Source organism: Miniopterus natalensis, chromosome 7 (assembly GCF_054644295.1).
Source record: "Miniopterus natalensis isolate mMinNat1 chromosome 7, mMinNat1.hap1, whole genome shotgun sequence".
NCBI classification, from domain to species: Eukaryota; Metazoa; Chordata; class Mammalia; order Chiroptera; family Miniopteridae; genus Miniopterus; species Miniopterus natalensis.
In genome coordinates this window covers 15,994,394-16,019,494 of record NC_142087.1, presented here as the reverse complement: position 1 = coordinate 16,019,494, position 25,101 = coordinate 15,994,394, and the positions used below count along the sequence as shown (strand labels likewise).

General features: G+C 45.6%; 1 protein-coding gene across 1 annotated transcript; it reads left to right on the top strand.

The window, feature by feature from the left end:
• Window positions 1–1,749: 1,749 nt before the first annotated feature.
• On the top strand, window positions 1,750–24,319 carry FKBP1A (FKBP prolyl isomerase 1A). Its single transcript, XM_087818829.1, has 5 exons — window positions 1,750–1,818; window positions 1,899–1,946; window positions 18,307–18,419; window positions 21,211–21,375; window positions 23,233–24,319. The coding sequence occupies exons 1-4, from the start codon at window positions 1,782–1,784 to the stop codon at window positions 21,337–21,339; spliced, it is 327 nt and encodes a 108-aa protein (XP_087674955.1). The 5' UTR covers window positions 1,750–1,781; the 3' UTR covers window positions 21,340–21,375; window positions 23,233–24,319.
• The last annotated feature ends 782 nt before the right edge of the window (window positions 24,320–25,101 follow it).

Below are 25,101 nucleotides of genomic sequence, written 5' to 3'. Positions count from 1 at the left end.
CTAATGAGTGTCCCTTGTATTGCACAGCACACATCAGTACCGGGTCCAGTTCATCTTAGGCCTGTGCTACGTCATCACTGGTAGCTGAAACGATAGTCACGTTTTCTTCCCTCAAAGCAGTGAAGAAACTGTAGTGCAAACATGGGCTTCTTGGCGAATCCCCGTGGGAAAAAGGAACCAGAGTCTTGTATCTGTGGATTGTGCTGGAGAGCCACCAAGGAGCCACCAGATCAGAGAGTGAAAGTGAGGGGAGCAAATGATGCTGGGCTTCAGCGAAGACTGGACCCAGGAACCCTCCGCCGTGTGACTTTCTCTAGTTGGTGGTGGCAGGGGTGTATGTGTATGGGGTGGGGGTGGGGGCCGTGTCCTGGCAACTGCTGGGCTCTCCCCCACTGCCCCCCCCCCCCTTTTTGGCTCTTAATTTGTTCTTCAGTTCTTCTATAGGCACAGAACTCCTATTTTTCATTGGGCACATGGCCACCCTGAATGAAGGTTCTATTTCCCAGCCTCCCAAGCAGCTGAATTTGGCCATACAAATGGGTTGTATCCAATGAGGCATGAAGAGGGGATGGATGCAACTTGCAGGTCATGCACTTAGAGGGACGAGGAGACGCTTTCATGTTGCCCCTTTCCACTGCTTGGAACGCAAGTAGGCTGGAGCCAGCTTGGCCCATGCAGAGGAGAGTAGGATCCTGAGGGCGGAGGGGCGCAAGGAGAAGCAACACGAGTCTCTCGAGAGCCTGTGAAGCCAAGCTGCCCTGCCTGCCTTTGGACTGTTAGGAGAGCCGGCAGCTTCAGTCACAAGGTCCCTGAGAGTCTAGGGAAGGGAACGCGGGGGAGGGGAAGTCATGGTTAAAACAGCTGAGGAGCGCATGCAGGGAGACCCAGAGGAGGGTTAGTTCACGTTTGCCTCCTCAGGCCCTAGACTGCGCCACAGCTCCGTCCTGCCACAGCGCCTCGAGCGTCCCTTCTGCCTCTCCCAGCCCCACGCACAGCTGGTCAGCTCCTCCGGGCCGCAGGGGGGCACCTAGTGCTCTGCAGGCTGCGTGAGGTCCGGCTCCACGTCCCAGAGCATAACGGCAGGGACCGCTCTCTCAGCGCTCACAGACTTGACCTTCGCGCTCATCGATGTGGGTACAGGTTCTCTCTCGCCGGAATGGAAGCTGAGTCCGCCTCCTTCACTGCCGCTTCCCCAGCACCTGGCGCCATGCATGGCATACGGCAGATGCTCAGTAGACTATGTCGGAGCCATGAAATGGTGCCTCCTCCTCCAGCAGAGAAGCAGGCTCGTTCTCTGGAACCGCTTACTGACCGCTAACGTGAGCGCACGTCCGCGCTGACCTTCGCAACCGCCCTTTTTACAGGAAGGGTGTGTACTCAGAAGCGCTGAAAGGCGCCCACTCAGTCACCGGCGGACCCCCAAACAGTCTTCCCATTTCTCAGGTGCGGAAACTGGGTGACAGAGATGCTGGCCTTGCTGGAAGCTAAGAGAGAGGAAGCGGGCAGCGGGAAGGGAACAGGTCCGCCACCCAAACCGCAGCTGCCGCGGCCCTCGGGGCTCCCGGACTTCCGGTTCCGGGCCCGAGGCCCGGGCTCCGGGACGTGCACGCGGTGGGGCGCGCACGCAGGGCGGGGCGTGCGGGGGCGCGCGCGTGCGCAGGCTCCGCGCGGAGGGACGAGGCTCAGCCGCGCAGCCGCCTGGTCCGGTAGTGGTCCACGCCGTCCATCGCGCCTCCCGCCCGCCCAGCGTCCGCCCCGCGCCCACCGCCGCCGCCGCCGCCATGGGAGTGCAGGTGGAGACCATCTCCCCCGGAGACGGTGAGTAGGCTCACCCGACGGCCCTGGGGCCCCGCTGCTGTGCGCATCCGCTCACCGCGCCCGTCTGTCTGTCTCCTCAGGGCGCACCTTCCCGAAGCGCGGCCAGACCTGCGTGGTGCACTACACCGGTGAGTGGGGCCCGCGGGGTGGGGAACCCCGCCCGGGAGCAAAGGCCCGGGGCGCGGCGGCGGAGAGGTCCGCGTGGCCCAAGGCTGCGGCCTGGGCGGTGGCAGCGCCCCGGTGGGGGCAGCCTCGGGCCTGCGGAACCCGCGACCGTTGAGCCGGCGCGTGTGAGCGCCGACCTTGGACCGGGTATTACCTCGCCCTTTACAAGCAGTTTTGTGCCTCAGATGCTGCCCTTATGCCCACTGCACAGATGAGGAAACTGAGGCTTGGGGAGGGGAAGTCCCTTTCCCAAGGTCACGGTCAGGAATTGGCAGAGCCCCGGCCAGGGACCGTCTGAAAGGATTTGTACCATTTCTGTAGGATTTGTACCATTTCTGTGTCCTGGTTGACACTCTACTCCCCACCTCCAGCCCCCCGTCCCATCCCCCCGCCACCTCCACCCCCGGCCCCATCCCCCGCCCGGTTCCGGCCCCCTCTTCCTCTGAGATAAGAAGGGCGGGGTACTTCCCAGTCTTCGGGGCTGCCTCTTCACCGGGGAAATCGTGCTTCAGTCCCTCCGCCGCCGGTAGAGTTTGTAAGTCGTTTCTTTAGCCCAGCCTGGCCATGGAGAAACTAAATCTGCACATTCTTTCACCTCTTTTTGCCTTTGAGACACTTAAACATCCAAGCTTCAGTGGCAGTGACGGTCCAGAGTGACAGAACATGTCATTTAGTTCCCCAGCCCTTCTAGGAGTAGACTTATCTCCATTTTAAAGATCAGGAAACAGGTCCAGTTAGGGTAACAAACAGTAATGTAAGCCAAAGGAAATTGTAGACCCTCAGCCAGAATTCACACACCAGAGCCCGGTACCTTGAAACCGTCTTTTACTCCGTGCCCTTACCAGGTCCTCCTGGGCTGTACTGAGGAGGGCGGCGGGAGACTGAGCAGGCCGAGGCTCCGGCTGGGGGTGGGGGTGGGATTGGTGTAGCTACAGTTGCTGATATGAATAATTTTCCTCCCCCTTCCTCCTTCCCCTTTCTTCCTTCCCACCCTTTCCTCTGTTGCTCCTCCTTCCTGTTTTTTCTCTCCCTTTTCTTCTTTCTCCTGGGTAGTGCGCTGTAGGCGGTTCTGATTGAGCTGCTCAGGTCTCCCCTTCTAAGCTTTACCTTTCTCTCCCAGACCATGGGGGGAGCCCTCTGTTGAGGGAAATGACTTTCATTAGGAAGGAAAAAAAGGCAACTAACATCCCCCTCCAGTGCCATTTTATTTCTCTGGCCCTTCTCTATGGGTGGAAATGGAGGTAGGGGGTGGGGGGACTTAAGGACTAGAGCCTTTAAAAGGCTACGGAAGGACAAGGTATTGAAACCCATCTTTGTAGGGAACAGTCTCATGCCTGTGAGTGAAACTGGAAAGTGGTTTTGATATTTTAAATGACTGTTTTTGTAAGCCACAGTCAGCACCTGAACCTAGGGAGGGGTCTAGTGGAGGAAAGTTTGTCAATTCGGTGGTTTTCAATCAGTGAGATCAGAAGAGTAACCATTACCTTTTACAGTGCTGGGGTGAGCAGGACCCTGGCACACATTAGGACAAAAGTTCATTCAGTTCCCACAGCCAACTGCACAGAGACTGGAACTCAGGTGATGAGGTGACTTCTGTGTCCCCCCTTAACCCCCCAGTTTATAAGTAGCCACAGTCAGATAATTGGCTACTACATCAGTCCCACTTCCAGGTCTGTGCCCATTGTTCCTGGCTTACCTGTCTGCTGGGGCTGATGGCAGGACTGGACACCAGCATGTAGGCAGAACCACATTTCACTGTGCCTCTTAATGAATTGTCTCCACACAGCATGGCTGTAGCCTTTCTCTAAGAGAACAGATGGTCGTGGGACCCAAAACACCATCAGGGTTCCCAGTGCCTCTTCTCCAAGTCTGTGTTTTGCCTTGAGGGTGGCACCCACCCACACGTTCCCAGAACAGCAGCAGGACCCTGGCATGCATTAGGACAAAAGCTTTCTTTTTTATTTCATTTCTGATAAGCCCTACAAAAACACCTTAGTGAGAAGTCAGCTCTGCCTCATGCTCACAGAATAGATTGTTCTCAGGCATGTGGCTTTGTTCTGTGGGTCTTTGCCACCAGCCTCCCAAGAAGAACCTGTTTAAGATTTGTGGGGGTGTGAGAGGAGTGGATAGGTGCTTTGAGATTTCATCTGTAGTAGTTAAGGCTTTTAAGCCACTGGGAACAGAATCCATCTTCAGGGAACATGATTGGAGGGGAGTGGGGCAGTGAGATTATAAAAATCTTAGGGTCTTCAAAGGCAGGAAGCCCACTGGGCCTTAAGAAGGGAGAAGTATGTCTCATGATAGCCCTAGTTTTCATCTCTGCTTTTCTCTACCTAGCTGCCTGAGTAGTTTCCTGTTACAGATTTCTGTTTTTCTGCTCCCAGATGGTGGATGGTAGAAGTCCCCTGTGTGCTGCCTCCCTGCCCCCCACTGCACTCCAATCTTACACGCAGTTTTTGAGTCTTCTTTTGAGTTTCTACCTCAGATTGCTTGGCTGTGTGACTCCAATGATTACAATTCTAGGAGAGGGAATCTGACTGACCTAGGTTCAGGTCAGGTGCATATTCTTGATCCAGTCTACTCTGGCCAGGTGTTCACTACTGCTGATTTGGGGCAGGTCCAGAGAAGTAGCAGTGGGAGTAAGGTACTTCCAAAATCTCCCCTCGGCCACTAGAGATATGCATAGCACAGACTGACTTTTACCACAGGGCTGTTTTAAATACTTCTGGTGGCTGTCAGTAGTAGCCTTGATATCACTTTCAAGGCTCCCTCTGGTGCCTTCTGTGTGGCCTCTAGCAGAGCACAGGATGAGCATGGCTTCAAAAAAAGGCCTTTGCCACCTTTTTGTGGTGCCAGAAGGGAAAATGAAAACTTGACTGTCACCAGCCAAGCACCTCCTAATAGCCTGACAGGTACTGAGGTGGGAGGGAGGAGGTGAAAGATAACCATCACATATGTGCCTTGAGGATCAAGTGGATTCTCATGGCTCCCTCCTTGCCTCAAGTAGCTTTGTCATCTTGATTGTTGAGTTTGTCCTGACACAGAGCTAGGCTTATGGCTTTTACTCACGTCAGCGGGCCACGTGCCTTCCATTGTCAGAGCAACCTCAAGTGGATTGAAGGCAGTCTTTTTTTATCCTCTTAAATAGTAGTTGACATCTTGTCCTTGGGATCGGGTTTGTCAGTAGCCTGGCTTCTGACCGAGAAAAACCAAGGGACCCTCAGTTCCATCTCCTCAGGAGGTCAGCTGAGCTCCCATGGCAGGTGTGGCCACTTGCCTGCAGCCCCCTCTCCAGCCCCTTGCTTTTCTTCAGCCTCTGTCTCCCCTCTCCTGTTTTATTCTGTCCACTTCCTGCTGGGTGTTCCTTGGCTGATGATCTGACATTTGGAGGAAGGCATACCCCCAGCAGAAACTCCTCAGATGGCTTCCCCTGTACTCCCTCAGGTAGACAGGCTCTAACTATTTGGGCTGGGCTGCAACAGGACCCTTCTTTCCTACAGCAGATGTTTAGCGAGCAACAGCAATAAGCCAGGCAATAGGAATGTGGCCAGTGAACTAAATGGACAAAGACCTGATCTGGTGGGGGTTACTTGGGTGAAGATATAACATGAGGTACCCAGAAGCACTGTGGAGAGATTACAGCAGGGTGAGCATAGGGAGGGGACTTGCTGCTTTTTGTCAGAAAAGGCCTCTGACAAAATGATATTTTAATATTTACCCAAAGGAAGTTGGGGAGTGAGTGGCGTGTCTGCTTAGGGGAAGAGTATTCCAGGCAGAGGGAAGAGCTTGTACAGAGGCCCTGAGGCTGGAGTATGCTTGGTTTATATTAGGGGAACTGCAAGGAGACTGGTGTGGCTGGAATGCATTGTGTAAGGGGGAAAGTGGTAGGTGAGGTGATAGTGAAGCCTGGTAGATTGTTATAGGAACATTGGCTTTCTCTCTGAGTAAGGTGGGGTCATTGAAGGGTCATGAGCTGATTTGGGTTTTAATAGGTCCACTCCCTTCTGGTTACTATGTGGACATTGAATTGATGGGGGCAAGGGCTGAAACAGGGCCCTGGTTGTATCCTGGGTGAGTAGAGTGTGCCAGCCAGGGCAGATAAGCAGAGGTGATGCCAAGTGGACGTGATCCCCTTGAGGATGTGGGTCCTTTGTTGGGTTCATATGCTGTCTCTGCTGTGTGTGACACATATTATGAATGTTTGGGAAAATTGTCCCACCTTTTTCAGCTTCCATGTGCCATCTGTAAAATGGGAGTGACAACACCTGCTGTGACAGTTGCTGGGGCAAGTACATTCTAGGAGGGGCAGTGGAAACAGTGATGGTGTTATTGCACATACTGTCATTAAGGCTCCCTGTGTTCCAGGCACTAGGCAATGTATCTGCCCCCACCCTGCACCTTTCATCCAGTTAGCATGACCTGTGATGTCTATAGTGGGAGAAGGGAAGAGCCCTGGTCCTAGCACTGTAGCTCCTGGGGTGGCCCAAATGTACATGCAGTTTAGGGTCAGTGGAGATGAATGGACTGAGACCTCACTTCTCCTTTTGTTTTACAGATGGGGAAATAGGTACTTATAAAAAAGAGATGAATTTGAGCTAGGGTTCATCTTAAAACAGGTCTCCATGTTGGCTGCAGAATATAATGGCTAAGAAAGCTGCAGCAGTTTTCTTAAATTTGAGGACCAAGGGAGGTTTTTAGTGTTTGCTTTTGTTTTTTGTGGGTATGAGAGGGACAAGGTTGGGCTATACCAGCTTGGCTATGTGGGCAAGTTAAGATGCCAGTCCTTTTTCTCAAGTTTCCTTAACATCATGAGATTTTAACCTTTTGAAAATAGACCTTGCTACAGACACATTATTTTCTTTACACTGGGATTGTGATCACCAAAATATAGGATCCTGCAGATGCTGTTCTTTTCCTCCACAGATGAGAGCAGAAGGCTTGCTTGTCTTAAGTGAATGAAAGGCCCCACAGCCTTCTTGTGTACGTGTGCAGCTCTTATTTGTGAAGTTTTCAGACATAGAGAAAAATCAAAATAGAACAGTAAATAACCATGTGCTCACCACCTAGGTTCCACAGTGGTTGACATTTTGTCACATTGGCCATTTCTGTCTATTTATAGAATATATATACACACATTTACAGAATATATATACACATATAGATATAGATACAGTCTATGGGTTTCATTTTGTTTTGTTTTGCTGAGCCATTAAAGTTGCAGACATGATACTTTACCTGTAAATACTTGAGCATGCTCTAAGGATGAGAATAATCTCCATATCCTCCTACTGGTCACATCTAAGAAAAATGAAAATGATTCAGTATTATCTAAAACCAAATTCATGTTGAAACTGCCCCAGTTGTCTTCAAAGTGTTTTTAAAAGGTTTAAAAAAAATAAAATTCAGTTGAGGTTTACTCATTGCAGTTGGATATTATATCTGTAGTGTGAATCTAGAAGAGTTCTCACATTGATTTTGTCCTGGTGTTTCAAAGACAGCAAGCAGGCTCATTATCTTATTGAGTATCTCACACCTATCTCATTATTTTCTCCTGTTGTTGTCTAATTCCTTTCACCACCTTGATTTTCTATACATTGGAAGTTGAAATGTCTGAGTGGTTTCTTTTTTTTTTTTTTTTTAATATGTCTTTATTGATTTCAGAGAGGAAGGGAGAAGGGAGGGCGAGAGATAGAAACATCAATGATGAGAGAGTCATTGATCGGCTGCCTCCTGCATGCCCTCGACTAGGAATCAAGCCCACAACCCAGGTATGTGCCCTGACCGGGAATCAAACCATAATCTCCTGGATCCAGGTCGATGCTCAACCTCTGAGCCACGCCTGGCTGGGCATCTTTTTTTAAATTAAAAATAATTTTATTGTTGCCCTGGCTGGTGTAGCTCAGTTGGTTGGAACATCGTCCTGTGCACCAAAAGGTCACAGGTTTGATTCCTGGTCAGGGCACATACCTAGGTTGTGGGTTCGATCCCCAGGCCCCATCAGGGTGCTTACAGGAGGCAACCAATCAATGTTTTGGTCTCACATCAATGTTTCTCTCTCTCTCTCTCCCTTCTCCCTCTCCTCCTCCTCTAGAAATCAGTGAACATATGTTCAGGTGAGGATTAAAAATAGTAATTTTACTGTTGACATTACAGATGTCCCCATTTTCCCTCCCTTTGCCCCCATCTACCCAGCCCTTGCCCCCTGTCCCTTTCCCTCTGGCCATCACCACACTGTTGTGTCTATGGGTTATGCATATATGTTCTTTGGCTGATCCCTTCACTTTCTTTCATCCAGTCCCTCTCGCCCCCCTCCCCTCTAACAGCTGTCAGTCTCTTCCATGTATCCGTGCCTCTTTTTCTATTTAGTTTGTCAGTTTATTTTGTTCATTAGATTGCACATATAAGTAAGATCATATGGTATTTGTCTTTCTCTGACTGGCTTATTTCATTTAGCATTATAATCTCCAGATCCATCCATGCAGTTGCAAAAGATAAGATTTTCTTCTTTTTTTTATAGCCACATAGTATTCCATTGTGTAAATGTACCACAGCTTTTGCATCCACTCATCTACTAATGGGCACTTGGGCTGTTTCCAGATCTTGGTTATTGTAAATAATGCTGCTATGAACATGAGGGTGTATATATTCTTTCAAATTGGTGTTTTGGGATTCTTAGGATATATTCCCCAGAAGTGGGATCTCTGGGTCAAAAGGCAGTTCCATTTTTAATTTTTTGAGGAACCAACTCCATACTGTTTTCCATAATGGCTGCACCAATCTACATTCCCACCAACATTGCACTAGGGTTCCCTTCTCTCCATATCCTCACCAGCACTTGTTTGTTGATTTGTTGATGGTAGCCATTCTGACAAGTGTGAGGTGATACCTCACCGTGGTTTAAATTTGCATTTTTCTGATGATTAGTAACGTTGAGCATTTTTTCATATGTCTGCCTCTGTGTTTTCTGGAAAACTGAAAACAGAAAAGAAAGCTAAAGGTCATGCCTATTTCTGCCATTTCCAGTGTATTTCTTTCCGTTCCCCCATGAGACATAATGTGGCAGTCTTCTTATTTATTTTGTGATGAAGTAGAAAATAGAAAGGCATGCCCACAAGGACATGCATTCTGGTTTGTGTTCTTCCCCTCATGGGCCCTTCTTTGAAAATACACTTTCAGTTAGAGAGTCTAGAGGAATTTAGCCAAAGGTTAGAAGCATTTCCAGATGGGAAATATTCTTGCACTCAGTTTGTGTGATAGAGAGAACAAAGCGGGTTCTGTCTTGGGGTAGGCATTCGACCACTGACCATACCACAAGTGGGTTCTGAGAACTTTAATTCAAGAGGGTTGACCTGTGAAGGAGGAGACCTAAAAACAGGACAAAGACATGAATTTTGAATTAGTACCTCTTAGCTCCCTCAGTGTGTAGAATCTCTGTCTACCAATCAGGGTTGGGACAAGTGGATAGTTGATACATTAATCACAAAAGTGACATGGCTTCTGTAAACATTTTAAATCCAAATATAAAATCATTGGCTAAATGGCCATGTCTTTCTTTTAGGATGGCTCTTCTGGTGGAGTTTACAATCCAGGTTCTTGCAAAATCTAATTCTCGCTTCATTTAAAGTAGAACAAGGACTGTTGTATCACTTAAATGCCAAACTTTTCTAGATTTTTAAGATTCCTTTCTCAAAACATACATTAGTTTCACCCACACACAATTATTCACCAGCAAAATATACATATTTAAATATATTTTTATTGATTTCAGAGAGGAAGGGAGAGCGATAGAAACATCAATGATGAGAGAGTCATTGATTGGCTGCCTCCTGCATGCCCCCTTTTGGGAATCAGCCTGCAATCTGAGCATGTGCCCTGTTCAGGAATCGAACCCTTACCTCCCGGTTTATAGGTTGACGCTCAACCACTGAGCAACACTGGCCAGGCAACACACACACACACACACACACACACACACACACACACATATATTTTTTTAATATATTTTTATTGATTTCAGAGAGAGGAAGGGAGAGGAGAAGAGAGAAACATCAATGATGAGAGTCATTGATCACCTGCCTCCTGCATGTGCCCTGACTGGGAATCAAACCGCAATCTCCTGGATCCTAGGTCGACGCTCAACCACTGAGCCACGTCTGGCCAGGCCATATATATATTTTTTTAACCTTCACCTGAGGATGTGTTTAGAGAGTGGAAGGGGGAGAGAGAGAGAGAGAGACAGAGACATCAGTGTGAGAGAGAAACATTGACTGGTTTCCTCCCTTATACACCCTGTCTGGGAATCGAAGCCACAACCTTTTGGTGTATAGGACGACACTCCAACTGAACCACTTAGCCAGGGTACCAGCAATATTTTTTTAGTAGCTTGTGTTTATTGAGTCTTCCAAACAGTGACCTAGGCCACTCTTTTATTATTCATACTCATATGTCATTTATCTACATACTATTATTTTATTAATACTCAGTAAGTAAAACTGCCATAAATGGATTTGGGAATAAACATAGCTAACGAACACTTGGTAAGCATAGAACTCACATGGGAAAGAAGGAGTGAGGATGAGCTGGAGACTGGGGCAGAAAGGAGCTTCCATCAGACTTGGGCTGTGCAGGCTGTGGTTCCTACAAGAGTCAGTTAAGTAAAAGGTGTTTGAGAGAGCGTCTGTATATAATAAGAAGGAAGAGAAACAGCTAAGTCTAAGTTGGTATACCCATTTGTACCTGGGTCAGTGCAGCCATTTATATGAGAAATGTTCCAGGTGGCTTCAAATTCATATCTGCAGAAAAATTGGCAAGTTTGAATTTGGTTCCACCGCTGTTCAACCATTGTACTTTTTGTACTTAAGAACTACCTGTTGAGTTGAAAATAGAAAACCTTTTTCACTTTCCCAGCTGTAAATGATGAGAACTTTATTTTCTTTTGAAAGTTTGATGTTTAGGATGTTCTCTTTTGTTGTTGCCATTGTTTGATTTAGGTTTGAGTTTTTTGTTTTTAAATCTTAAAACTTTCTGTATTTTGGCCCCTGTAAAATGCTGCCTATGAAAAGATTCATCAACAACTGAAAACAACATTGTAAATCATGAGCTGTAATGACAAATGCTAAAGCCATAACTCTACAGATGCCTTCTTCAGTCTCTTCACTTATCCAGTTGAAGGTATATGGTGACTGCCTTCCACAAAGCAGAATACACTGGAAGTTCCTCCATTTCTGTTGGATTATTAGCAAAATAATAACCCAGTGGTCCTTTTGAATGTCCAAATCCTGGCCTTGAGCCTTAACCATTGCTTCGTGACTTGGGCCAAGCACCAGGAACACAGTCCTGGGGCACTTTGCTCAGGAGCTGCTGGCCAAGTCTGCCTCTGTTGGTTCCTTCTGAGCAAGAACAGTCTGGGACACATGAGCAGCAGAAAAGAGCAGCCTGCTGAGAGGGAGGTGAACTCAAGACTCCTCCCCACGCCCTTTGTTCTTGTTAAAGCCTGCCTGCTCCCTCTCCAAGGATTTGGAGTCTGGTTCTTCCTCAAAAGAACAGCAAAACAGTTTGGGAAGAGACCCAGATGAAGGTGACATCAGCTGCTTTGCAGCCAGAGGCTGCTTTAACCATCCCTCATGCAGCCATAGCTTTTACTCCTTTCATGGTCTTATGATTTAACTGGAGACCTTCACATTTTCACATTTTTCTCACTGATCAGTAACTTAAATCTGCCATTCTGGGATTACCCCTCAGATTTCTTTCTACCATGTAGGGAAGAAGTCTAAATATAGAGGCCTCATGCTTGTCTTGCTACTTCTTAAAAATCATGCAAGTGAAGCAAATCCGAAAGTGCTTATGAGCGCCAGTGTTGTGAGTGCCAGGGGTTGAGCTGAGTGCCACAAGGACATAGAACTCTGAGTCCAGGTCTGTGACCTCGACAGTTATTCAAATCAAGAATATGGAGCTATCCCAGGCAGATTCTGGGTCATGAGGTATATAGGTTTTTGTGTGGTCAGAAATAAAATTGGTCATGCTGGTGATGATTTCGCTAAGAGTGACCTTTGGGGCTTAAAGAGTGTCAGCTGTCATGTCTGAAATGTAACTTCGGTTGCCTTTGCGCAGCAGAGAGTGTTTTGTCTAGGAAATTATGGCACTAACTTGGCAGGTGGTTTCACTGTTGAAGGGCTCCAGGTCCTGGCACGGAGATATCCAGACCAGAGTTAAAATGGGAGCAGCTGCTGAGACTTGACTTGCTGCCTGCTTTACCTGCTCCTTCCCCAAACAGAGGAAGCACCTTAGTGTCTACTGCCAGCTTGGGTGTAGTAGGTAAACATATGTAGGATTTTAATAAATCTCACTTTTCTTTTTCCTTTTTTTAAAAAAAAAAGTTTTATAGAGGCATAATTGACATCCAATAAACTGATCATATTTAACGTGTGCAATTTCACAAGTTTTGATGTGTTTTTTTGTTACCCTTTGGAACCTCACCCTTCCCGTCTCCAGTAAGCACACACTTTTCTGTCACCATAGATTAGTTTGCTTTTTCTAAAGCTTTATATAAATGGAATCATACTGTATGTACCCTTGAATTTTTTAATTACAGTTGACATTCAATATTAGTCTCAGGTGTCAATATGAACTCTTTTTGTCTGTCTTCTTTCATTTGGCACAATTATTTTGAGATTATTGTGTTATTCCATGTATTAATAATAGTTCATTCCTTTTTATTACTGAATAGTTTTTTATTGTATGGATATACTTGCTTATCCATTCACCAGTTGGCATATAATTGGGTTGTTCCAGTTTTGGGCTATTACAAGTAAGTCTGCTATGAATGTTTGTATATAAGTCTTTTTGTGTGGATATAAGCTGTCATTTCTCCTCTATAAATATCCAGGAGTAGAATGGCTGGGTCATATGCAAGGTGTATGTTTTATTTAAACTACCAAGTTCTTTTCCTCAGTGGTTATTCCATTATCTATACCCACTATCAGTGAAAGAGAATTCTACTTCCTCCACATCTTTACCAATACCTGATATGATCGTCTTTTTAGTTGTACTAATTTTAATCAGCAGTCATGCCTCCTAGTGGTATTAATTTGCATTTTTGTAATGACTAATAATATCGAGCATCTTTTCATACATTTACCATCTGTGTGTCTTTTTCAGTATATCTGTTCAAATTTTTTGCTCTTTTTTTAATTGTTTTATGGTTGAGTTTTGAGAATTCTTTATGTATTCTGGACAGTCCTTTAGGAGATATATGCTGTATGCTTTGCAAAGATTTTTCTCCCAGTCTGTGACTTTCCTTTGCATTCTCTTAAAAGGATCTTTTAAAGTGCAGAAGTTTTTAATTTTAATGAAGTTCATTTCTTTTATGAATTATGCTTTTTGGCTTTATATCTAAGAAATATTTGCCTAAGCCACAATCACAATGATTATTTCCCTATTTTCTTTTAGAAGTTTTATAGGTTTCTTATTTATATTTAGGTCTGTTACCCATTTTGAGTTGATATCAATTATGATGTGAAGTGCAGATTGAGATTTTTACTTTTTGCCTGTGGGTGTCCCATTGTTTTAGCCCAGTATATTTTTCATCTCAGGCATTGTAGTTTTCATCAATGCAAGTTTGATCTGAATTTTACTCTCATTCTTTACTAATTCTAACGTATGTTAGTTCTGGGTTGGTTTCAATTCATTGACTAATCTTCACATTGTGGGTCATGTTTTTCTGCCTCTTTGCATGCTTGGTAATTTTGGGTAATAGACATTATGAATTTTACCTTTTTGGGTACTGGCTATTTTCATTCCTGTAAATCATCCTGAGCTTTGTACTGGGAAGCACTTAAGTTACTTATAAACAATTTCCAAGATCTTGCCTCAGATCTTTCTGTGTATCCTACCCAGTGCCTCAAGAACTGTGACTTTCTCCTGTCTAGCTAGTGGGAGCACGCACTGATCCTTCTAAACGTTTTGGATAGTTCTTTTCCTGGCCTTGAGTAGTTTCCTCAAACACATGCATTGATTAGTACTCTCTGAATACTTAAGGGGGACCCTCTTCAAATCCCTGGGGATCTCTCTATAGTTCTTGCCTCCCTGGTATGTGTCCTGTGGACTTGAGCTGCTTTGAGCTCCATCCCAGTTCTCTCTCCCTGGAAACTCCCAGGGATGTAAGCTGGGCCAGTCATAGGGCTCACCTTGTTAGTTTCCCATCCCTCAGGAATCCCTGTTCTTCATTGTGATGTTCAGTGTTTTGAAAAACATTGTTTAAGCCCTAGCCAGATTGTCTCAGTGGTTAGAGCATTGGCCCTTAGACTTAAGGGTCCCAGGTTTGATTCCAGCCAAGGGCACAAACCTCGGTTGCAGGCTCAAGCCCTGGCCCCAGGTCGGGGCGCGTGCAGGAGGCAACCAATCAATGTGTCTCTCTCCCTTCCACAGTCTCTGAAAAAGCAATGGAAAAAAATATCCTCAGGTGAGGATTCAAAAAACATTGTTTAAGGTCCTTTTGTGTGTGTGGGGGGGGGTGGTGTTTTGTTTTTTTATTTGTTGGGTTTTTTGTTTTTGTTCTGTTTTTGGTTTAGATAGGAGGGTAAATCTGATCCCTGTTCCTCCCATCTTGGCCAAGACTGTGACCTGTTTTGATGTCACAGCTTCTCTTAACGTTCTTCATTCAGCACTGACCAGCCTAATTTCCACTTCAGAAAATACTGTATGCACATCCATTCCTGCTGCTTAATGGACACTGCTTCCTCTCCTGCACCAGCTTCTCCTCCGTCTGACAACTTACAGCCATATATAAAGTGGTGGTTCCTCCCTGTTGTGGGGAAGCCTTCCTTATAGCACCTCCTTGCCCCTTCCCTATAGCCTCTGCTAATTGTGTGACATCCTGTTCGGCTCTGGGGATATTGTTTATCTTTTAGACTTTGATTTTAGGAAATCCCCTCCTTTAGCCAAAGGGACACCCCCACCATTTACCAACACCATCGCTCAGCCCTTCCCTGTGGAGATTTCTCCTCCAAGAAAGGAAGTGAGATTGACAGTTGGTGACTGTGGTCTGAAGTTCTGGAACAAGGCTCATGTCCTCTTCCCAGGGACAAGAGCTCATCTGAAATAGGGTAGGAAGATAAGATCATAGGCAAAGCTCCTGCTTAAAGCCCCTCTACTCGGAAGTCCTACTTCTTGGCATTTATGGTTTCTTAAAATAATAGGAAGAGGCTTTGCCCCTCAATGTCCCCGAAGAGTTTTAGAAAGCTAGGGTTAGACAAGACATTCTCCCAGACCTGTAGTCTCTTTGCTGAAGAGCATCTGGTTTTCCAGGCTGGCTCAGTAGCAAGTAGAGGCTGGGTCCCACCTTGTGCTCCCAACTTGGTATCAGTCAGTCATTGAAGCATCTCACCTTTAGGCAAAATGGGATGGATGCGGGTAACATCTGGAGAATGTTTGGCAATGCATTTAATCAGGAATAATGGAAAGTATGGGGAGTCTGATTCAGGACGCTGTGATTTTTTTTCACTGTAATTAAATGCAATCTTGTCGTGGTTCGGGACATTTTCGTATTTGACAGGAAATAGGATAATTCTTTCATAGGTGTACTGCATTTTTTAAATTATGAGTTGTGACCCATTCGTGTATCGTGAAATAAATTTAGGGGTCACAATCAACATTCTCTTTAATAATAAGTGTGTCCCATGCAGTAACTATTACATTTAAATAATGTCACAGTCAGTGATAGCTCTTTGTGCTGTGGGTTGTTGAGTTCCATTTCTCTGTTAACTCCTCTCTTGGCAGCACTATAGTGGGGTGTGCTAAGTAAATGTCAAGTAAAGATGTACCTCATGTTAATTAGGTTACTTTCAGCTGCAAGTAACTAAAAACCTGACTTAAGACTTTTAAACGCCTTAGAACACAAGTCTTGAGGGAGGTGTTTGGGTCTGGTTCAGATCAATGGGATGGGTACTCTGTGTGCTCCTGACCTTTTCATGGTTACAAGGTGGCTGCCATGGTTCCAGACATCACATCCTCATATAATAGCATTCAACAGGAAGGGAGGGCAGGAACTTTCTTCCTGAGTGTGTTTTTCTTTTTTTTTTTCTTTTTTTACCAGTGAGATAGGTCTTTTCCTGGAAGATTCCAGACTTCACAGTTGGTCTGATTGCCCAAACTGACCCATATGCCCCCCCACCCCCCCCCGGTATAAGAGAAAGGCTTAGATTGATTCCAGTTAATCTACTGGACCAGGCTGTTTCTGCTCCTGGAAAGTTGATACTCCGTTAAAAAGGAGGGGAGGAGTTCTGAGTCTGGATTTTTCAAAGTCTGGAATGTGCCACAGCCTGGGTTCTAGGTGCCTCTCTGGGCAGGTGTTTCTCTTTAGGTTTTGTCCAGCTAGCCATTGCAGACAAGGGTCAGGAATCACCCTTCCTTCCATCGTGGCTTTTTCCCAGAGGGCTTCCTCACCTAGTGACTTATCCCCTGTGGCTGCTTAGGAAGCCCCAGGGCTCTACCCAAGTTCTGCTCTATAACATGCAGGCGAGGAAGAGGTTATTTCTGGTCTTGAGCCAGACCCCACTGCTCACTGGCTCTGACCATGAGCAGGTTACTGAGCCTGGGAGTTGGGGTTCCCTTATTTCTGTTATAAGCAGTCTCAGGAGGGTAAATGGAAAGGCTCCCTGCCTGGCCAGAGAGAGTATCTGAGAATCCTAGCTGTTCATTGCCTACTCTCACCCTTAATGCTGAGTTAAGTTGGGTTCGGTTCAGTGTATGAAGCAGAGCCCAAAGTGTAGAAAGGGGGTGTATGTCTACAGTGAGTATTGCGGAGAGTGGAGACCTGTTCTCCTAGCTTCTCATTTATAGAAAACTGTTTAAGTCCTGCCATTTGTCATTTCTTTTACTGGATAGTGATTGTGTTCTAGCAAAGAGATGAGCTGCACATACAACCCAACTTGCTAGTTCTGGGGTGCCAGTTCCTGGCTCTGCACTGACTTGGCAGGGGTGGATCCTTGTCTTCCTGCCTCCTCTCAGTCTTTAGCTTCCAGCTCCAGGCTTCAGGCAGTCTCAGCATGCACTCTGCCCCCAGGACATCTATTTCCCCTCCTGCTCTATAAGGACAGCAGTTCCTGTCCCCCTTCCTCCCCATTTCCTATTTTGTCAGACTACAGATAGTCTGGTGTCTATGATAAAGCTCTCACTTGATCTCTGCTTCCCTATCCCACTTACAAGTGTTGACATTTTTAGGTTGGGATTTTGTTGGGATTTCCCTCTCCTTCTCAAAAATAAAAACAATAAAATTCTGTATTTTACTGGGTCTTCTGAGTGATACTTAGAACCATGGTGGGTCCCTACCCTCAGCCTCCAATGTAATTAGCTTTGTGTTAATTATGTGACAACAGCTGGCTGACCCCTTCCAGTCTGGGATCCTGGTACAAGAGTTTTCAGGATCTTGGTGACAGTTATCAGAATTGGCTGACAGTCTTTTTTGAAGAAGGAATTGCAGACGTCTGTTCCTCTTTTCTCAGGGCACTCGCCCTTGGCGTCTCCAGCTGTGGAATTCCCCCTTTTAGTGGAAGGTGCCATTGTGGTTTGTCTGGCTTCTGGGAAACTGGAATAGTAAAATGAACATGGTTTTTGGATTTATAGTCTAGCTTTACTACTTCAGCAAGTTACTTCACTTCTCTCTGCCTCAGTCCCTTCAAGTGGGAAGTAGAGACAGTGCCGTGGGGGGGATTGAGTACGGATTTATGTGGAAAGTGCCTAGCTCAGTCCCTGGTTGGGGTGGAAGCACGGCCCACAATTCAGCTGGAGTCATTAGCAGTTGACTAGTGAGAGGTTTTCTGTGTCTTTTCCAACACCACTCCTCTGATTCTCTGACACAAGCTGGTGTCCTACAACTCAGCTCAGTTCTGACACTACCTACATTTCTGTAAAAGATGACAGGTGAATTAAGGAAGGAGTATTGCTTCTTACACTGCATGTGTCTAAAGGGCCCACAGTTAGTCTGGGAGGAAATACACAGGGTACTGGAAATTCATTCAAGGAGTATGTACACTTCCCTGTTCTCCAGACCAAGGTAGATTGCTGCCTGCCTCTGGTGATTAACTTACTACTTTGAGTCCAGGAAGAGTATTCACAAGTCTGGGATAGAAGGACTATCCCAACTCCTTAGAAACCCACTGAGGACACAGGAAATCCTTCCTGGAGACTGCAGACCCTTCTCAGGCCTAGACACCCTGCCAGGCCCTTCAGTTGCTGGCACCTGGGATTTGCACTCTGCTGATGGCTTCTGACTTGCTTCATGTCATTACTCCTTGTTGCTCATGTTACAACTGCCCTTTTTCACAGGGATGCTTGAAGATGGAAAGAAATTTGATTCCTCTCGGGACAGAAACAAGCCCTTTAAGTTTATGCTAGGCAAGCAGGAGGTGATCCGAGGCTGGGAAGAAGGGGTTGCCCAGGTATGCTCTCATTTGTTTTTTGTTGTTTCTGAGTGTCTACTATATTTATGGATAGGACATTCATATGGTTCAAAAATTAAATGGGTACAAGTGAAAAATTTTACTCCCACCCTATCTTTCCAGTCCCCCCCAAGTAACTCTTGTTAATCAATCTTTAAAACACTTTATATACCGGAACAAAAAACCAACAACAAGCTTTCTTACAGCTACATAGTGTTTCCTTAGGTGAGTGCACTCTAATTTATTTGACCAATACCTTATTGATGGCCATTTGGGTTGTTTCCAGTGTTTTACTATTGTAAACGGTGCTGCAGTGACTAATCTTGTATGGGCTTTATTTTACATTTGTTAATTGTTGCCATAGGCAAATTCTCAGTAGTGGGGTGAGTGGCTCATGGCTGTGTGCACTGCCTTTGACATACTGCCAAGCTGCCATCTGTGGGGATCACACTGTGAACTGCCACCAGCGGCCTCTAAAGCTGCCTATCTCCTCTTAGCCCCGCCAACAGTGTGTTGTTAGACTTTTGGCTCCCAGGCAATATATTGAGTGACAAATATTATCTTGGGGTAGTTTTAATTTGTGTGCGTCTTATTATGGACCATGCTGTGTCAGAACCACTCCAAAAGGTCATACTCCGTGGGTAAAGTCGTTTTGTTTGTCCCGAGTCTGTTTCTTCACCTCTCCCCTCCCCATTGTGTAAACAGCTTTTTCCTGCCAACACTACAAAATTCCCAGTAGACAATAGGGGACCCAGGGTTGCCAGATTTCAGTTGGTTTCTATCCTTCCATGGAGTCTGGGAATTTTTTTTCTTGGCCCTACCAGGTAAGGGGTGTTTACAGTGGCCTCAGACCCCGTGGGCTTTATAATTAGGCCCTATGTGATGATAATCAGTCTGTTTCCTTCTCACCAAAGAGAACTGGAGATTTAACCAAAGTGGAGAGAGATTGCACTCTTTCTCTTTTCTAGAATAGACATTCCTCCACTTCCTCTATAAAATATCACTGATTTATCTCCAAATAAATTGCTTAACTTTCAGGAACTTTAAACCATCCCACTCCTGGGTGTCTGGATTTCTGTTCCAGTAGAGCAGAGTGTTGGCAGTATAAGAAGGGAAGGATCTTTGTCGTTTACTTCCCCTTGGAAACCTCTCCAGCTGTACCTTTCTGTCTCATCCTGTCCCACATCCTCCATGTCTGGCCAGCTCTTCCCCCTCCCCCACCTCCCATGCCAACCATTGTCCACACCACAGCTCATCTTCTGTGGCTATTCCAGCACTGGAACAATAATTGTGTTATGTGTTCCAAGAGCTGTAACTGCCACCGAGATAGTGTTATCAGCCTGTTTCACATTCCAGGCTTGGCAAGGCATGATGTGGCGTTGGGGAGATGCCCAGTCTCCTCCTGGACCCAGTGTGCTTTGGGGTCAATCACAGCTCTCACTTGTGAGAAGTCTGAGTGCTCTGAGACTTCTGCAGGGCATCTTTTTTAAAACTCCTTCACAGATACTTCTTTAGCAAGTGAGTTAAAAGCACAGAAAGCTGGGGGATTGTTTTGTACCCCTTTCCCCTTCTTTTGATATTTTGGTTTTAAGTATTCATAGGTACGCAATCCTACCACAAGTACTATTTTGACAGCTTGCTTTTTCCATTTAACCATATATCTTGGGCATCTTTCCATGTTAGTACATTTAAAGCCACTATATTCTTTCTAGTGGCTAATTCATGGTATAGATGTGTTTTTGATATGACTCCCCTTGTAATGGGCATTTGGGTTGTTAGCAGAAGATTCTGGAAGTAGAATTGCATATAAATTTTTTTCTTGATTTTAGAGAGGGAGGGAGAGAGAGAGAGAAACATATGTGAGAGAGATGCATCTATTGGTTGCCGCGGATCAAACCCACAATCTAGATATATGCCCTGACTACTGGGAATCGAACCCCCAACCTTCTGGTGCATGGTACAAAGCTCTACCCAACTGAGCCATGCCAACCAGCACAATACAAATATATTTTTTAAAGTGAACATTTTATTTTCTTTTTCTTTTTTTGTTAATCCTCACACCAGGATATTTTTTCCATTGTTTTTTGTTTTTTGTCTTTTTTTAGAGAGAGAGACAAACATCGATGTATCTCATCAATCAGTTGCATCCTGCCTTGGTCACTATACTCTGTTATCCCCATAGGAAAGTGCTGGTTTATATAGGCACGTATAGATACATAAATATTTTTCTCTTTTTCACACAGTGGTAGATATTGTATCATGCTACTTTGTACTCCAGAAAATCACTGTCTTTTAAAAACTTTTTTTCTATATTTCTGAAGTATGAGTCTAAGTATAGGAAGTACAGAAAAGTAGACTACCCCCCAGATATTACTTTCTCTGTGTGTGTTTTTTAAAGCAAAGTTTTGATCAAAGTACTCCTTTTTCAAGAGCATAGATACCACTTAACAGGCCACTGACAGACCACTGAAGGACTAGGTGTTGACACTTCCAGAGTGTTGGCTGCCTAGAGTCAGTCAGATCAGTAATACCTGGGCAGAAAGGTTGAAGGCCTCACCATTTTGGGAATCAGAGGTTTTTATCTGCCATTGGGCCCCTGGAGCCAGATGCAAGGATCATCCCACCTGACTGCCAACCTCCATGTCCTGCATGGGAGATGCATGGTGCCCAGGCAGCTGCTCAGTCACTGGAATGTCCTCATACCGTCCTGGGCACAGGACACCCAAGCTTCTTCTGGAGACAGTTGAGGGGTGCGTCCAGCTGATTCTTTTTTCCCTTGTTCTTTTCACAGATGAGTGTGGGTCAGAGAGCCAAGCTGACTATTTCCCCAGACTATGCCTATGGTGCCACTGGGCACCCAGGCATCATCCCAGCAAATGCCACTCTTGTCTTTGACGTGGAACTTCTAAAACTGGAATGACAGGAATGGCCTACTCCCTGAGCTCCCTGTGCTTGGGTAAGAAAGGAACTTAATACTGAAGGACCTTTAACTACCTTTGCTCCTCCTGTGTTATGTTCAGTATTTGATAGGTAGTAGAGAGAACCAAAAATGCCAAGGGCTTTTCCCCCTGTGCATTCTTCCTTTCTCGGGTATCCTTTCAGTTTTAGTTATCGGTGTACACCTTGAATGTAAAGGTTGGTCACCCTGTGGAAAGGGATGGCATATGTTCTTGAATGTACTCATGGGGATCGGGCAGCTGATGGTAGCTGTTTTAAATGTTAAAAGTATTTTTATATGTAGCTTATAAACTGAACCTCAGTTGGGAACTGGAAATATAGGCCTATTTTTAGTGCCAATATTTTAGTTCTTTAGAAGGAAGGTTGTTGGTGACTTTGCTTATCCTGCCTGGTTTGTACACTTCTCTCAGTCTTCGTTTGTGGCTACCTGCCTTGGGGAGCAATCCCAGGACAGTTGAGGCCAGAGGATGTTATTGAAGTATAAAGGGTGTTCTCAGACAGTCCTAGGAAGGAATCTTAGGGAGTCAGCCTCCCTACGCAACAGGTGAGGAAACTGAGGCCCAGAGAAAAAGGCCTTACAAGGTCGCATTTAGTCACTGACAAACTAGGACCAGAACTCCTTTCATGATTTCCTATCCTGGACTTTTTTTCTTCCCATTACCTTCATTTCTAGGAAACCAAACTCCATATCCTAATGACACATAATTTCTCACGTGGGTATTAGAATCACAAAACACATGAATGTTGTCATCTTCTTTTCAGCTGGCCCCAGACCTCTATGTTTGTTCCCCTCCTGCCTCTGGATCCAGAGGACCATAGCCAGTGGCTGGGAAGAATGCTTTTGTTTGAAAGCTATAATAAGTGGCTGCCAGCTGTCTGTTATGGTGTAACCTTGTTCTATTGTGGACATCATTAAGTAGAGGGGCTTTTTTTATTAATAGCTATTTTCTCTCTTAGTGGTTTGAGCCTTACACACCTGGGTCATACAGTTCTGGCCAGGTTTGATGACTCTGGCTTCTCTGTTGGTCGTTCCTACCAGGGGAACTCCTAATACTTTAGAGACCCGCCTCTGCCCAAAGGTCTTCACTTAGCCCAGCCCTCTTTCCTGTTCTTTGAGAGCTAAGTCCTTTGAACATAAATGTAGTTGAGGGAGCCTTGGAGTTATTCTGATCTGGGAACAGGCTTTCTGTAAATCTGATAGGATGGTGGGTGGAGAAGGAAAGGAGAGGGAGATGCATGGCTAAGAGTTACCCTGGTCTAAGCCTCCCCATGCACTGCCAAAGAGCATCTCAGATTTTCTTGCAAGGGTGAATGCCCAAGAGCAAACCCAGAAAGTTAAAGGTTGGGGGAATGAATGAAGACTGCAGACATTTTCTAAGTATGTTCAACATGGGGAATATCAGCTTAAGGTTTTGCACATTAAAGGTCCCTGGGAGGCTTTTAAGACTTCTGATGCCCAGGCCCCAGATGGCTCCAGTCACTGGGAATGAGATCCAGGCATCAAAGATGTTTTTAAGCTCCCCAGGAAGTTCCTGTCTGCAGCCAGTGGTGATAGGGACCTGTACTAGTGGCCTTGGTGGACTGCCCCTCCTATTGTCCTCAGCAAGTAAACTTAACCTTAGGTTTTAAAAAAATAAAAAGCACAACCTATTTAAGCAGGAAGGAAGATGTTCATCTGGTAATCCAGCCTGAGCCCAGCTGGCTCTCCCCAGCTCGAGCAGAAGTGGCTTGGTCCTAGTAAGACTTCACAGCTGTTGGGGAAGGGATTTGGTATGGGAGCCAGCCCTGTAGTTGTCCCCACTGCACACGAAGAACACTGAGTGGCTGGAACTCACATATTTTCTGTCCCCAACAGATGTGCCATGGAGGGATCTGGCGCCCCCAGCGTGCACACGCGAAACCGTATGGAGCTTTTCCTGATGTTCCACTACACTTTGTGTAAACATCTGCCCCGACTGAATGTGTTCTGTCACCCAGCTTTGCTCTTCCCCTTTCTCCTCGTATGTGTGTTGACCTAAATTACATGCCATAAACCTCAAGTTATTCTTTTTATTTTGTTTTTGTTTTGGGGTGAAGATTCAGTTTCAGTCTTTTGGATCTAGGTTTCCATTTAAGTATTAGTCAAGTATTAACAGCACAAGTAATGGGTTAACTTTAGACTAGGAATTGGTGTGGGGGGGGAATGCAAGAATCTTTATTTTATTTTATTTTTTGGATGAAATTTTTATCTATTATATATTAAACATTCTTGCTGCTGCGCTGCAAAGCCATAGCAGATTTGAGGCGCTGTTGAGGGCCGAATTATCTCCAAGTTGAGAGATGTCTTTGGGTTGAATTAAGAGCCCTACCCAAAACTGAAGTGGGGAGGGGGAGAGCCCTTGCCTCCACTGCCCCATCCCACTCTCCCCTTAAACCCTCTGCCTTTTAAAAGCAAATAGTTTTCACTGCGATGTTGGACACTACAGGTATCTGTCCCCAGGCCAGCAGGGACCTCTGAAGCCTTCTTCGTGGCCTGGCTTCCCCCTCCCATCCTGTGGGTTTTTTTTCTAATAGATATTCAGGACTTTTATAATGTCATAGCTATCCAGGACTCCACTCCCTAAATTTTAAGAACTTTAATTGAAAGTTTAAATTGAAGGTGCTGTTTGTAGACACTTAAAACCCAATGAAAGCCCAGCCATCATGACAAATCCTTGAGTGTTGTCTTAAGAAAATGATGCTGGTCATCACAGCTTCAGCATCTCCTGTCTTTTGATGCTCACCTCCCCCTGCTGAGCTCAAAGTTTCCTGGCTTTTCCTTCCCTCCCCTCACTCCTTTGCTGTCCTGTGTAGTGATTTGGTGAGAAAAATTGCTGCCTACCCCCCTCCCTCCTCCCCCTGCACTACATATGAGTTTCAAGTTTTATTATTGCAATAAAAGTGCTTTATGCTGGCTTTTCTCAGCTTAGTGTGATGTTGGTTACTTTCAGGTGCCTCCCCCTGCCATTTGGTGCAGTGGGATGGGGTTAGAGGTATGACAGAGGGTATGTAGTATGGGAGGTTGTGTCCTGGCAGAACTGCAGCAGGGACATCCTTCCCCATTGGTCTCTCCGGGTGATGGGGTGAGTGGGGGAATGGGGGATGGGGTAAGTTTGCCTCGTCACTAGTGAAGGGAACTACCTGGAGGTCAGGCTGGGGTGATCAGGGAGAACCCCTTCACCCATCATCAGATGTTTATTAAATGCACGGTCTGGGTAGAGCACTATGCTAGGTTATCTGGGGTTACCAAGAAGTTGGAGATGCTCTACCAGCAAATTGATAAAGAACTACAAAGGCAAGATTGGGTTTTAAATTGGTGTTTGTTCCTCAGTGATATTTGGTGCAGAGGTTTTGTCATGGACAAGCTGGGTGGTTGCAGTACTTTTCTGGCCCCTACCCTGTATATACTCCCCTCCTCCCTCATTACCAAGACCACCAGAAATGCTCCCACATCTGTATAGGCATTTTCTAAAATTGCTCTAGTGAAGAGCTTTGATTTTAAATAGGTTTGTTCAAGGACTTGCTTAATGATTTTCCAGATCCATTCCTTTATTAACCCAGAGTGATATTTCAGGGTCATATCTTACTTTCCCCAAAATTCTTTTATAAAAATTGTCAAACAACATGATTTTTACAGTGAACAAAAATACACCTGCCACATAGCTTTTACTATAAACATTGTATCTATCACATATTTATCCATCCC

Bases quoted from the DNA above. Each gene is read 5' to 3' on its own strand.
- FKBP1A (XM_087818829.1), top strand. From the start codon at position 1,782: ATGGGAGTGCAGGTGGAGACCATCTCCCCCGGAGACG. The intron at 1,819-1,898 runs GTGAGTAGGCTC...CTGTCTCCTCAG, and splicing joins GACCATCTCCCCCGGAGACG to GGCGCACCTTCCCGAAGCGC. The intron at 18,420-21,210 runs GTATGCTCTCAT...TTCTTTTCACAG, and splicing joins GGGAAGAAGGGGTTGCCCAG to ATGAGTGTGGGTCAGAGAGC.